Source organism: Musca vetustissima, unplaced genomic scaffold (assembly GCF_032173495.1).
Source record: "Musca vetustissima isolate MV318-11 ecotype Yass unplaced genomic scaffold, APGP_CSIRO_Mvet_v1 utg1842, whole genome shotgun sequence".
Taxonomy (NCBI): Eukaryota; Metazoa; Arthropoda; class Insecta; order Diptera; family Muscidae; genus Musca; species Musca vetustissima.
In genome coordinates, this window is record NW_026876830.1 from 93,513 (window position 1) to 109,731 (window position 16,219).

Below are 16,219 nucleotides of genomic sequence, written 5' to 3' on the forward strand. Positions count from 1 at the left end.
CCTATATATAGGCCTTGATATTAGAATTCCCTATTCTGTTCCCCACAAATAAAATCCTTCATCTATATCGATTGCTGTCTTTACTAATTTAGGTCTGCACCCATGACGTGCAGATGGCGTCCTGGCATATCCAAATTAATGACATTTGTCAACTTGGAGTAGGTGGTTTTGGGGAGCTATGTATCCAATACCATTAATATTAGATAATTTTTGAATCTGAGAATAAACAAAGAAACTGAACCCACTATTTCTTACATGTACCCACCGTTCCGAAGCTTGAAATAATTTTTTTAAAAAAATCCAAGCCTATAAATGGTCCTTGACATTATAATTCCCTATTATGTTCCCCACAAATAAAATCCTTTATCTGTATCGATTGCTGTCTTAACTAATTTAGGTCTGCACCTATGACGTGCAGATGGCGTCCGGGCATATCCAAATTAATGACATTTGTCAGCTTGGAGTAGGTGGTTTTGGGGAGCTATGTACCCAATACCATTAATATTAGATAATTTCTTTGAATCTGACAATAAGCAAAGAAACGGAACCCTCGACGTCCTACTTTTACCCACTGTTCCGATTTGTTTTCTATTCTAAATGAAAAATCTCGCCTAAATAAAATTAAACCTAAGCCATTGTAAAGATTTGTCGTCGTATACACTCACTCTCTCGCGCTCTCTTTTAAGTAAGCCACACATAACCTCACAGCCACAGCTGCCGATCTCCATGAGGAAATTACTTTAGAAAAAATACAACTGAAATTGAAAAAAATAAAAACAAAAACAAAAATAACAACTAAAATAAATCCGAAGAATAAGCAAAGCTAATAAGAAGAAATGCAAATGCTTACTCAAATTTAGTTATAGTCGGGAAACGAACGAATTGAGATCAAGAACGGTGAAGCGTAGAAAAGAAATACGCAGTGAAGTGGAATTTCAAATGCTCACAAAAAATAGAAAGGAAACGGAAATAAAAAAAATGTCCTAATGAAATCGTGTAGAGAAGAAAAAAGGATATAACGAATTGAAAATATTTTTTGGGGGTTTTTTGGATAGAAACCCTCAAATCGGCGCCGGAGACCTGTGTGATATTTTTTTAAAATATTTTATTAGTTTTTTTTTTTAATAAATTAAAAAAATTATTTACCCTACAAAATGAATGTCGACGAGGTGCGAGAAAGTCTCCAAAGTTTCGGCTGGGTCGATTATATGGTTTTTGTTTTAATGTTGGCCAGCTGTGCCGCCATTGGTGTCTATTTTGCATTGCAAATGCGCCGCAAAGCGAAACTCAATCAGGATTTAACCAATAAGGATGCGGAAGATGATTATTTGGTGGGCGGCAGGAAAATGAAAATTTTCCCCATTGCCATGTCGCTGATATCGAGGTGAGTAGGAGAAGTTTGAGGAAAAAATGTATGATGCAATAAAGAAAGCGGAACTTAAGAAGACTTCATGGAGTTCAAAATGGAATTTAGGAAAAAATCGAACAGTTTAAAATTATCTTCACTTGCCTGGAATGGAGTTTGGGAATTTGTCATAGATATTTATGGGGTAGATGTGGTTCTAGTCTCAACATTCTTTAGTTCAGATATTTCAAACGTAGATGGACCCTAGAAACATATTTTTTAAAAATCCACGCCTATGGATGGACCCTAGAAAAATATTTTTTAAAAATCCACGCCTATGGATGGACCCTAGAAAAATATTTTTTAAAAATCCACGCCTATGGATGGACCCTAGAAAAATATTTTTTAAAAATCCACGCCTATGGATGGACCCTAGAAAAACATTTTTTTAAAAATCCACGCCTATGGCTGGACCCTAGAAAAACATTTTTAAAATCCACGCCTGTGGCTGGACCCTAGAAAAATATTTTTAATATCCACGCCTGTGGCTGGACCATAGAAAAACATTTTTTAAAAATCCACGCCTATGGCTAGACCTTAGACCTATGTCTGCTGGAAAATTAGATTTCATATCGGCAGCGGTACCGGATTGAACCAATCTAATTATCTTGAAATCGTGATGGTTGTCTCAGCTAATTTTAGTATCACAAATTTTGATATGTAGATGGCGTCCTTGATCTATTGACATTCCCTAGATTTCAATAGGTGGTCGGGATCAAATTGGTATATTACCATTAATATTAAATTATAAATATGACAATTTCTTAACCGAGATAATCAAATAATAGGTCCGTATTAATCTAAAGCGGTTGTATTTTTTAGTACTGCAATTTTTGCGTGTAGATGGCGCAATCTATTTAATGCCAACCGTTAGCCTTTAGTAGGTGGTTTTGGGGAAGGATTTATCCCCATTACCATTAATATTAAATTGTAATTATGACAATTTTGGAGCCGCGATAATCCCAAAAAGTGAACCCGGAATAGCTGAAGAAATTTGAAATATTGGAGAAAATCGGCACAGTTTATTTATTTTTTTCATCTGGACCCATTTGAAGCCATCTTAGATAAAATACGGAAGTATAGACCGGTCTTGTAGATAACTTTTTTGGTATTTAGTGTTGACCACATTGGCTCAACTTAACGCCGGAGTTTTGGTCGGTTGACGACTTTGCTAATTGAAGTATTTGGAAATTTTGACGTGTAGATGGCGTCATTGGTTTAATGATATTCGTTAGCTTTTAGTAGGTAGAGTTGGGGATTAATTGTTTGGGATTTAATTGTAATTATGACAATTGTGGAGCCGGGATAATCCCAAATAGTCAACCAGAAATTACTGCAGATCTTTCAAACATTGGCGAAAATCGGCATGATTTATATTGTTTTTCATTTGAACCCAAGAAGCCATTTGAGATAGAAAACAGAAGTATAGATCAGAAAATTATCTAGTAGATAAACATTTTGGTTTTAAATTTTGGGCTATGCTGGCTCAACTTATCGTCAGTGGCTAGGTGGGTGTCGGCTTTGCTAATTGTAGTATTTGACGTGTAGATGGCGTTATCGGTTTAATGGCATTCGTTAGATTTTAGTAGGTGGTTTTGGGGAGCAATTTGTTACATTATCATTAATTAAAATTATGACAGTTTCTAAGCTGAGGTAATCTCAAAAACGGGACCATATATTGCTGTAGAACCTATAATTATCGTGGAAATTGGCACAAATTAAATTAGTACCCATTTGGACCAAACAAATCCTATGAGATTGAACTTTGATATTTTGAATAGAATATTATCTGGTAAATATAAAATCTCTTACTGCATTCGAATCACATTGGCTAACCAATTGACAGATTTTTTGGCATTTCAGTGAGGTTTGGTCTATGTATAAGATCTCCTGCTGTATTCGGATCACATTGGCTCAACCTATTGCCAGATTTTTCGCCATTTCAGTGAGATTTAATCTCATTCCCGCACTGAATAGCCCAATATCCCATATATGTATATTCCACCCACAAAACCGTGACCTTCAGTAAGATGAATATCATTCACTTCACCGAGAAGCCTAAATTCGAATTAAAAAAAAATTATATATAGACACTTGTATGTATCTATATGAGTGTGAGTACACACTTATTGTCCAAATCTAAAGGTCAATTAAAATACAAAGAAACAGAATACAAACTACCTTTTTATTCTTTTCATTCGATACACAAATTGTGTGGCACTCTTGTGATGGTTTGAATTGTTGCAAAGAGTGTATGTCTCGCGTTCAGCCTACGACAACAATAACAATAGCAGCAGCTACAACAATAAAAGAAATAAATCTTAGTTTAAACTCTTGATTTCATTTTGTCATAATCTTCCTACAAAAAAAATAAATACTGTAACATTTCTTCCGAACAATTAGCTAGAAAATGAAGAAGAAATCGCCGCAAAGATATGAGCGGATCTATGCTGTGCTAGATTCAGCTTTTAGCTTTTATGGAATTTATGAGAAAATAATAAACGAAGAATTGGGGATTACACAGAGCGACAGAATTTTTGGAGGAAAAATTTGCAAATCGCGTTAATTATATCCTCCACTGTGACGTTAAGACCCCAAATAAATATTTTTGATATTTTTGATCGGAATAAAATTCGATGCAGCTTAAGCCATTTGATGTAGAATATATCCTGCATTGGTTTCAATCTTCCAGAATTAAATCTTGCCTGGCTTCTATTCAAATATGTTCTAAATTATTATTAAAAGGAAAAGAGTAGTCTTTTGTTTATATAGCCAATTTTTTAACGATTATTATATATATATATATATATAAATATTATATCTACACATTCCTCTTGTTTGCTGACATATAGTGAAATTTTGCGTAGAATATTTCCTTCATTGTAAAGAAGCTTCTATAACCTAGGTATGTGGGCGATATTGCCACCTCTTCGAAATAGCCGCAAACTAAACCTTATGTGCAATATCGTCTGGTTGTACTCAATTTACTGTCGCTATATAAATAATAAATAATTAATGCAGGAAATTATTTTGTGTGAAGACCCATATCAAAATTCGGAGTAGAATATTTTATTTATTGGTGGCAAGCTGCTAAAGCAAAAAATTGTGGGAGTTATTGCCACTTTTTAAATATTAGTCTAACTTGAACCTAACAATTAGCACTTTTTGACAATACCAAAATATTATCGATATTTTATAGATAAATATTACAGTTAGAGATTTCTCTTGTTTGGAAGTTTATTAGAAAAACTTGTGTAGAATATTTCTTTCATTGTATGCAACCTTGTAAAACCAAGTTATTTGGGCGATATTGCCACCTATTCGAAATAACCTCAAATTGACCCAAACGATAAAACCATTTCATTACACCCTTATTATCTATATTTAAGTTATAAATATTATATTTAAAGATTTCTATTGTTCGGTGACGCATAGTGAAATTTTATGTAGAATATTTCTTTCATTGTGTGCAGTCTTCAAAAACCTAGAGATGTGGGTGATATTGCCACCTATTCGAAATAACATCAAATTGGACCTAAATGCAAACCATTTTTAATATATCCCTATTACTATCTATATTTTAGTTATAAATATTATATTTAAATATTTCTTTTGTTCGGCAACCCACAGTGAAATTTTGTGTAGAATATTTCTTTCATTGTGTGCAGTCCTCGAAAACCTAGGGATGTGGGTGATATTGCCACCTATTTGAAATAATATCAAATTGAACCTAAATCACAAAGCCTTGTTATCTATATCTATATTTTCGTTATAAATATTATATTTAAAGATTTCTTTTGTTCGACAACCCATAGTGAAATTTTGTGTAGAATATTTCTTTCACTGTTTGCAACCTTGTAAAACCAAGGGATTTCAGCGATATTGCCACCTATTCGAAATAACCTCAAATTGGACCTAAATCACAAAACCATGTTATTATGCCTTTATTGTTATCTATGTTTTAGTTATAAATATTATATTTAAAGATTTCTTTTGTTCGGCAACCCATAGTGAAAACTTGTGTAGAATGTTTCTTTCACTGTTTGCAACCTTGTAAAACCAATGGATTTCGGCGATATTGCCACCTATTCGAAATAACCTCAAATTATACCCAAACCACAAAACCTTTTTATTATGCCTTCTTGCTACTTATATTTTAGTTATAAGTATTATATTTAAAGATTTCTTTTGTTCGGCAACCCATAGTGAAATTTTGTGTAGAATATTTCTTTTATAGTATGCAACCTTGTAAAACCAAGATTTACGGGCGATATTGCCACATATTCGAAATAACCTCAAATTGTATTGCTACCTATATTTTAGTTATAAATATTATATTTAGATATTTCTTTTGTTCGGCAACCCTTAGTGAAATGTTGTGTAGAATATTTCTTTCATTGTATACGACCTTGTAAAACCAATATTTACGGGCGATATTGCCACATATTCAAAATAACCTCAAAATGGACCTAAATCGCAAAGCCTTGTTATTATACTCTTATTGATAACTATATTTTCGTTATAAATATTATGTTTAGAGATTTCTTTTGTTCGACAACCCATAGTGAAATTTTGTGCAGAATATTTCTTCCTTTGACACCACTGTGCAGCACCAAGTATTGTAGAGGATATAGGCTGCAATTGTAAATAATCTCAAATTATACATCGTGTTTTTCGAATTTCACTTTTGTTCTTAATTTATGTGCTATAAAATATTTTAATATTTGTTTTTTAATAGCTTAAAGCCAAACTATAAAAAACATTTACTATAATTTTTTCTATTTCCTATAATTTTTTTTAAAGTTTTGTTTGTTGCAATTTATAACAACACAACGTGTTACAATCTTCTTAGTAACTATTAACACGACGTGATATTGGCAGAATTTTATTGCAACGACAACAACAAAAATTTCACATAGCTTGTTGTTGTAATTACAAATAATTATTTTCGATTAGGATTAAATCATATACACACGCGTAGTAGTATATAATGACAGGTTTAAATTATATATATTTAATGTGGTGATTTTTTTTTTTTTTTTGATTTTGTCACACAAAATGCAAGTTTTTGTTTCTTGAAATTGTGTGAACAAAAATGTTGATGTGAATTGTTTTTGTTTCTAATTTTGTTGTTGTTGTTTTTTTTTTAAATTTTATTTAAAATAATGGAAATATAAGTACGTATGACAGCGGGAAAATTTCGAAATAAGGAAACGGGGTACTTTTTTTTGAAAAACGTGAGTAGTCAACTTTTATGTGTGTGTGTTTTGTTGAATAAACTTTTTTTTATAGATGTAGATAAAATTATGAATGAAATAGAATTTCCAGTGATAAGAAAACATCTGTATGTGTGTGACCAGACATTAATTTTTGCACAAGTGGTAATTAAAATAAAAAAAAAAATCCAATTGGCCCAGAACAGCTTATAATTAGTTGTCGTTTAAAAACATATTTTTTTAAAACTGTTTTGGAGACATATTTAATTAAATTTTCTAGGGAAAATATTTTTATTTTTTCAGAGCAATATTGAAATGTTCAGCAAATTTGAAAAATTTCAAAAGAAAAACGTGTGTGTCAATTGAGGGTATTGAAATTTATTTTCAAAATTTTAATTTCCTAATAATTGCCACATAACAGGCGCTCCACACAGACACACACTTTCTTTAAGAATTTAAAATATTTAGTTATGCGGCATCTTAAGCCACACAGAGTTAACATAACACAGCCATTAATTAATTATGTCACAAAAGACAAAGAATAACAACAACAACAACAAAAAACTGTAACTAAATATTGGACATAGAATTTTTTTCTAAAATATGTTCATAAGACAAAAATTGAGCACAATTTTCCATGTGGAGGATTTTCTTCAACGTTTCTATGACTAGGAAAGTGTAGTCCAAAATTACATTAAATTTTTACAAATAACTATTAGAGTTAGAGACTTCTTTTGTACGGTGACCCCTAGTAAAATTTGATGGAGAATATTTATTTCTTTAGTGCCATTCATCTAAGATCAGATTTTGAGGAAGATATTTGCAGAACACAAAAAACGAACAAATTTCACAAAAATTATCTATTTTAGTTATATACCCCAATTTGCTACACATATTATATAGGTAAATATTACAATGACACATTTCGTTTGTTCGGTGACTTATAGTGAAATTCGATGTAGAATAATTCTTTCATTGGCATCATTAGCCTAAAATTAGGCTATGAGGGAAAAATTGACCAAAAACTAAAGCGACCAAAATTTGAAAAAAATTTAAATAGTTTTAACTATATACCCCACATTGATATGGGGATTATAATGGCAAATTTTATATTTTCAACCATAGTTTCTTCGGTGACCTATAGTGGAATTTGATGTAGAATATTTCCTTCTTTATAAATAAACTTCCAAAACCAAGTTCTGTGGCAAATGTTCGCATAATGCGAAAAACGACCAAATTTTACAAGAATTATTTGCTTGTAGTTATATACCCCTATTTGCTACATATTTTATATTGGTAAATATTACCGTTACACATTTCATTTGTTCGGTGACTTATAGTGAAATTCGATGTAGACTAATTCTTTCATTAGCATCATAAACCTATAATTAGCTTATGAGGGAAAAATTGACCAAAAACCAATGCGACCAAAATTTCATAAATTTTCAATATTTTTAACTATATACCCCACATTGATACAGGGATTATAACGATAAAATTTGTATTTTCAATCATAGTGGGTTCGGTGACCTATAGTGGAATTTGATGTAGAATATTTCCTTCTTTATAAATAAACTTCCAAAACCAAGTTCTGTGGCAAATGTTCGCATAATGTGAAAAACGACCAAATTTCACAAGATTTATTTATTTTTATTTATATACCCCAATTTGCTACACATTTTATATGCGTCAATATTAATGCTACAGATTTCATTTGTTCGGTGACCTATAGTGAAATTCGATGTAGAATAATTCTTTCATTAGTATCATAAGCCTAAAATTAGGTTTTGAGGGAAATATTGGCCTAAAACCAAAGCGACCAAAATTTGGCAAAAAGTTGAACTAATTTTTACTATGTACCCCACATTGGTACGGTGATTATAAAGATATGGACCGATATTAATAATTTTTGGTACGAAGATTTTGGACTCCATAAGAATCTGATAAAACCAATTAGAGCCAATTTGGTTAAAAAAGATACCATAAAATCCCCAAAATATCGAATATTTGGGAGTACCGTTATGTGGAGACTACAACCAAATTTAGTCCAATATTGATCAATTTTGGTAAGGAGATTTTCTATCCAATGAGAACCCAAAATACCAAACTACATGCAATTCGGTTGGTGCCCAAGCCCCCAAAAATATCGAAATTCGGATGTTACCTTTACTTGGGGGCTACCCGGAAACATGGACCAATATGAATAGTTTTTGGTAGGTATACTTTCTACTGAATGAAAACTCAAAATACCAATTTACAGGCAATTCGATTGAATAATTTGCACAAATACCACAAAAATATCGAAATTCGGAACGTAACTTTACTTGGGGGTAACCCCCAAAACATGAGTCAATGTGTATAATTTTTAGTTGGGAGATTTTCTACCCAAAGAGAACCCAGAATACCAAATTACAGGCAATTCGGCAATGTGCCCAAGCTCCCTAAAATACTGAAATTTGTAAGGTATCGTTATAAGGGGACCACCCCCAAAACATAAACCAATGTGGATAATTTTTGGTAGGGATATTTTCTATTCAATGAAAATCAAAAATTCTAAATTACAGGCAATTCGGTTGAGAAAACTTATCCAAGATCCCTAAAATTCCGAAAATCGGAAGGTATCGTTATATGGGAGCTATACCAAAACGTGCACCGATATTGAACATTTTTCATAGGAAGATTTGTTAGATCATTAGATCCTAAAATACCTAATTACAGCCAATAGGTTGAGAAATATCGAAAATCGGATGGTATCGTTATATGGGGGCTACCCCGAAACAGGGACCAATGTGTGTGATTTTCGGTAGAGAGATTTTGTACCAAATGAAAACACAATATATCAAATTAAAGGTGATTCGGTTGAAAAAAATTGTCAAAAATCCCATATATACCGAAATTTGGCTCGAACTGGAGCTGTACGAAATAGAGGACCAATATTTATAATTTTCAGTAGGAAGATTTAATACTCCATGAAAAACCAAAACACCAAATTACAGCCATTTTTGTTGGAAAACGTGTCCGAAATTCACAAAATACCGAAAATCTGTTCGAAGCGCTATGTGGGTGCAATACCAAAAAGTGGGCCAATATTTATACCCTTCACCACACTGTGGTACAGGGTATTATGTCTTTGTGCATATGTTTGTAACAGGCAAAAGGAAACGAGATAGACACATGGTTCCTTTTTAGCATATGCATAGAATCACTTTTTAAGTCGATTTATGCATGTCCGTCCGTCTGTCTGTCCATGTATTTTTGTGAACAAAGTACAGGTCGCATTTATGATCCGTTTTGGGTGAAATTTGGCATAGGTCACTTATTTGGCCCAAGGACGAACCCTATTGAAATTGGGAAATATCGGTCCAGATTTAGATATAGCTCCTATATATATTTTCGTCCGATTTAATGTAAATGATGTACCAATGTCCCTATATATCGTTCGATTTGCACGAAATTTGGCATAGTGTAATGAATTAAGTCTAGAGTGATGTGTGTTAAGTTTCCTTGAAATCGGTCCAGATTTAGATATAGCTCCCATATATATTTTCGTCCGATTTATGATAAATGGTGCGCCAAAGTCCCTAAATATCTTTCGATCTGCACGAAATTTGGCATAGCGTACTGAATCAAGTCTAGAACGATATGTGTAAAATTTCTTGAAAATCGGTTTAGATTTAGATATAGCTCCCATATATATTTTAGTCCGATTTTATGTAAATGGTGCACCAAAGTCTCTATATATCCTTCGATTTGCACGAAATTTGACAAAGCGTACTGAATTGATACTAGAATAATGTGTGCAAAGTTTCGTGACAATCGGTTCAGATTTAGATATAGCTCCCATATATATTTTCCTCCGATTTTATGTAAATGGTGCAACAATGTCCCTATATATCTTTCGATTTGCACGAATTTTGGTATAGGGTACTGAATTAAGTCTAGAATGATGTTGCTAAGCTTCGTGAAAATATCCATAGCTAGGCTGGTTTACACAGCGTAGTGATGTAATATAAATTAGTCTCCGGCAAGTTTCCCTGAAATCGGTTCAGATATATTCTATATATGTTAGGATACAGATGTAGAATATACCCAAAGTGGTGAAGGGTATCATATAGTCGGCCCAGTCCGACTTTACTACTTTCATTACTGGTTTTAATTTTCTCATGGAGTAGGAAGATTTGTTACTCCATGAGAACACAAAATACCAAATTATAGCCACTTTTCATGAAAAATAGCCCCAAAATACAGAAATTCGGAAGGTACCCTATCTTCGGAGTTAACCTAAAAATGGACCAATATTTAAAATTTTTATATGCAAATATTAGATACCTAATCAGTACTCAAAATACCAAATTACAGCCAATTCTATTGAAAATTCCCAAAATACGTAAATTCGGAAATACGTTATTTCGGGTCCAGCCTAAAAAATGGATCAATATTTACAAATTTTGGTAGGTAGGATTTAAAACTCAATGAGAATCACAAATATTGAATTACAACTGACTAGGTTAAAAGATGTGTCCAAAATTCGTCTACCGATATATGGGGGCTATCCCGAAAAGTGAACCAATTTTTGTAATATCGATTGGAAGATTTTCTATCCAATAAAAACCTTAAATACAAAATTTGAGCTAATTCAGTGGGGAAAACGGGACCAATCTGCACAAAATACCAAATATTGGAGGGTTAGCATTATGTGGGGATCACCCTGAAAAAATTATCAATATGGATAATTTTTAGCAGACAGATTTGCGACATAATGTGATACAAACATATCGAATAGGAATTAATTCGGTTGAAAACTGTGCCCATTATTCACAAAATACCGAATATTGGCTGGTTTCGTTATGTAGCGGCTATGAACGCCTATAAATATGCAATAAACATAATGTCTTAATTTATTATTATTAATTTATTTAAATTTTTTGTACGTTATTTTTTTCAGTTTCATATCGGGTATAACCTTACTAGGTACCCCAACAGAAATCTATCTATATGGCACCCAATATTTATATATTATTGTGGCCATGATCTCCATGGGTTTCCTAATGCACTATTTCTATTTGCCGGTGTATCATGAGCTGAAACTAATTTCCACATATCAGGTAAGGGATTATAAGTTATTTTTTAAAATTGTTTTCTTAATAAAATTTAAACTCGATTAAAAAACTTTAACGATTTTTTAATCTAATTTTGTCTGCCCTTTTCCGAAACAATTTTTTCCGAACAGTATCTAGAATCCCGCTTCGACAAAAAGGTGCGGTTATTTGGCTCGATATTGTTTATATGTGGCACAGTAAGTATCCCAGACAAAAATATCAACAACAAATGACTCAAATTCCCCTTAAAAATCCTCTATTAATTCCCTTTTCCCTAGATGCTGTGGCTACCAATTGTGATCTATGTACCAGCCTTGGCATTTAATCAGGCCACCGGGGCCAATATTCATCTCGTCACACCAATGGTGTGTCTGGTGTGTATTTTCTATACATGTGTGGTAAGTTAAAATATAAAAAATAATAATAATAATTCCCATTAAAGAACCACCCAAGCTTTACTTAAATTAAAAAAGAAATCAAAATCTAAAGCATACTTCAAGGCGCTTTGAAATAATCACCTTTGATTTCTTCTTTAAAAGGGTGGCTTAAAAGCCGTTGTGTGGACAGATGTCGTGCAAACGTTACTGATGTGCGGTGCCATGGTACTGATTATGATCAAGGGCACCATGGATATTGGTGGACCCAGTGTGGTATTTAAAAAGGCCATGGATAGTGGGCGGATTGAGGCACCAAAGTAAGGATGAAGATTTTTTTAAATAATTTTTTAAATTAAAATTTTTTTTTTTTTTTTTTTTTGCTTTTAGTTTCACCTTTGACATATTTGAACGTTATACCATATGGTCTCTGGTTATTGGTGGGGTGCCACATTGGCTGAAATCGAATGCCATTAATCAAAATATGATCCAACGTTATCTCTCGCTACCCACTTTGGCAAGTGCCCGTAAGGCCATTTGGTATTTTATTACGGGTGTTCTGATCTTCTTGGTAATATGTGGTTATAGTGGTCTGCTGATCTATGCCACCTATTCGGAATGTGATCCATTGGAAACGAAGGTGAGGAAATTTTATGGGATTTTAGAAAAAAAAATTCCTTATTTTAAAAAATCTACTCTTTTAAATTTTAAAAAATCTACTCTTTTAGATTTTAAAAAATCTGCTTAAAAATTTTAAAATCTTGAAACAAGACGATTATGGGTCTTGAAAAAATTCTACAAAAAACTGCGCAATTATGGGTTTTGAAAATATTCTTATTCAGCAACATTTCTATTGAGAAGAGAGCTATTCAGCAATGTTTTTAGCTATTTTTAGTTATATAAGCATGAAAATCCATCCTTATGAGCTATTCAGCAACAGTTATATGCCATTCAGCAAGATATTTATATTATTCAGCAACATCATAATGCTATTTAGCAATATTTTTGAGACTTTCAGCAGTATTTTAAAGATATTTAGCAACTTTTTTATGAAAAGTAGGCTATTCAGCAACGTTTATATAAAGAAATGACCTATTCATCGACATTTTTATGCTATTCAGCAATATATTAAGGTTAAAATTTTTAGCTTTCCTCAAAAATCAATGCTTATGAGCTATTCAGCAACATTTATATAAAGAATTAACTTATTCAGCAACATTTTATGCTATTCAGCAACTTGTTTAAGGTATTCAGCAACAGTTTTATGCAATTTTGCAAAATTTTTGAGCCATTCAACAGCATTTTAAAGCTATTCCGCAGTACTTGTAAACTATTCAGCAACTTTTTAATGAAAAATATGTTATTCAGCAAAGTTTCTGTAGAGATGTAAGCTATTCAGCAATGTTTTTAGCTATACTGTAAACTGGTTAGCCATTCAGCAACCTTTTTAACCTATTCAGCGATACGTTAAAGTTATTCAGCAGCATGATCTAGCTATTCAGCAACTTTTCTTTAGAAGTATAACTAAAATGCAGCTATTCAGCTACATTTTTAAGGTATTCAGCACCATATTAAGCTATTCAGCAACTTTTCGGAGGTGATATAAACTATTTTGAGACATTTTTGCAGAAATTAAGCTATTCAGCGGAATGTTTAAGCTACTCAGCTACATTTTTAAGTTATTTAGCAAATTTTTTCAAACCATTCTGCTATTTTTACTACAACATACATAGCTATTCAGCAACTGTATTATATTAGTAACCTTTTCAGCTAATTTTTCAACTATTCAGCAAAATAATTAACCCATTCAGCAAGATTTCGAAGCTAAGGAAAATGTTTATATACAAACTTATATATTCTATATATTTTCCATAAGAAATTAACTTATTCAGAAATGTTAAGTTATTCAGCAAATTTTTATTTCAAATTCAGCAAAGTTTTTTTTCACATTGCATATCGATTTTAATTTCCACCCCCTATAGCTTGCCAAACGTAAGGATCAACTTCTGTCCCTTTTGGTTATGGAAACCCTAAAGGACTACCCCGGCCTGCCTGGTCTCTTTGTGGCCGGTGTCTTCAGTGCTGCCCTCTCGTCCCTGTCGACAGGTCTCAACTCCATGTCAGCTGTCATTTTAGAAGATTTCTTTAAAATGTTTGTCAAGAAACCGTTGACCAAACGTCAAACCGCCTTCATTATGCGTTTTGTGGTTGTCGTGTTCGGAGCCCTCTGTGTGGGTTTGGTCTTTGTTGTCGAACAATTGGGAACGGTGCTGCAGCTAAGTATTACCCTGTCTTCGGTGGCCAATGGACCTCTGCTGGGAATTTTCACGGCGGGTCTTATGATACCCTGGGTGGGCGGAACGGTAAGGAGGTAGATTTTGATTAGAATGAAGAAAAAATAATCATTTTTCGAAATTCCTTTCAGGGTGCCCTGGTGGGAGGCTTTGTCAGTTTGGCCTTCATGGTGTGGATGTGTGTTTCGGCCCAACTGGACTTGGCCAGTGGAGCGGTGAAATATATTCGCAAACCCTTTACAACTGTGGGTTGTAATTACACGTTTGTGGACCTGATACCAATGAGCCAGGTGGCGGAAAATATTACCGAGGTGCTGGAGGAAGTGAGGTAAGTTTTTCAGAACCCAAACAATTTCTTAGTTTTATAATTTGTCTTTCTTCTCCTTATTTCAGCCCACCCTCCCTGAAAGTCTATCACATTTCCTATCTCTTCTACACGATGGTAGGTGCCGTGATAACCATTGTCGTAGCCTTGGCCGTCACCTTTGCCTTGGGTACCCATAAAATTGATAGTGTGGACTCGACACTACTCTCACCCTTTGCCAGACGTTGGATTGAAAGGCAACGCGAAAAGAAACCCCCCGTACCCACAACGACAGATCCGAAACTGATAAATGGTAATTTTAAAGTGATCGGGGAAACGAAAACCTGATTGATCGGAGGTTGGAGGATTTTTTACAGTATTTCGTTTAGAGTTCCTTATCGGAAGAAAAGCAATTGCCAAACGATGAATTTTCTTTTTGATAAATTAAAGTTAAAAAAATAAATAGTTTAATTTTGTTTTAGTTATTTAAAATAAATAAATTTTAAAAAATATTTATAAAAAAATTATTCAGCAAATTTTTTAATAGAATTTTAGGCAAAATATATGCTATTCAGCTAATTTTTAAGCAATTCAGCATGAGTTTTTAAGCCATTCTTCCACTTTTCTATTGAAAACCAGCCATTTCAGTTATCAGCTAGATTTCTATAATATGATAATCTATTCAGCAGATTTTTAAGCTATTCAGCAACATTTTTGAGGTATTCAGAACATTTTTTTATATATTATTGGGCATTTCGAAGAAAATTCACAGCATTTTAATAAAGATCTAGGCTATTCAGCTACTTTTTGTAGCAATATACGCTATTCAGCAAAAGTTTTTAAGCAATTCAGCTACTTTCCAAACTAGCAATTTCAGTTATTAACTAAGCTATTCAGCTAGTTTGCTAGTTTTCTTTATTAAGATAACCTATTCAGCAGTTTTTTAAGCTATTCAGCAACATTTTTGAGATATTCAGCAACAAATTTTACCGAATATTAGACATTTCGAAGAAAGTAGCTATTCAGCTACTTTTTAAGCAATTCAACAACTTTTCTATTGAAAACTAGCCATTTCAGTTATTAACTAGGTCATTCAGCTAGGTTTCTATAATATAATAACCTATTCAGCAATTTTTTGGCTATTCAGCGACAAGTTTTAGGTATTCAGCTAATTTTTTTTTATAGAATATTAAGCATTTCGTAGACATTATTCATCAACTTTTCCATGATATAATATGCTAATTCTATAAAAAAAGGAAGTCATTCAGCAACGTTCATGCACAAAGAATGTCATTCAGCAAATGTTTTAAGCTATTCAGCTAGTTTTATAAACTATTTAGCAACATTTTTAGGTTATTCAGCAACATTTTTATATAAAAGTATATATATATATATTTTAAATCAAAATAAGCTATTCAGCAACGTTTTTATGCTATGCAGCTACAATTCTATAAAGAAGGAAGGTATTCAGCAACTTTTATGTAAATTGAATTTTATTCAGCAAATGTTTTAGCTATTCAGCAAGGG

At 32.7% G+C, this 16,219-nt stretch overlaps 1 protein-coding gene across 1 annotated transcript; it reads left to right on the top strand.

Annotated features, from left to right (window-relative positions):
- Window positions 1-1,133: 1,133 nt before the first annotated feature.
- Window positions 1,134-15,040, top strand: LOC133321374 (sodium-coupled monocarboxylate transporter 1). Its single transcript, XM_061530462.1, has 9 exons — window positions 1,134-1,384; window positions 11,567-11,726; window positions 11,852-11,917; window positions 11,999-12,118; window positions 12,260-12,414; window positions 12,485-12,734; window positions 14,077-14,457; window positions 14,520-14,716; window positions 14,782-15,040. Exons 1-9 carry the CDS (start codon window positions 1,155-1,157, stop codon window positions 15,038-15,040), a joined length of 1,818 nt encoding a protein of 605 aa, XP_061386446.1. The 5' UTR covers window positions 1,134-1,154.
- The last annotated feature ends 1,179 nt before the right edge of the window (window positions 15,041-16,219 follow it).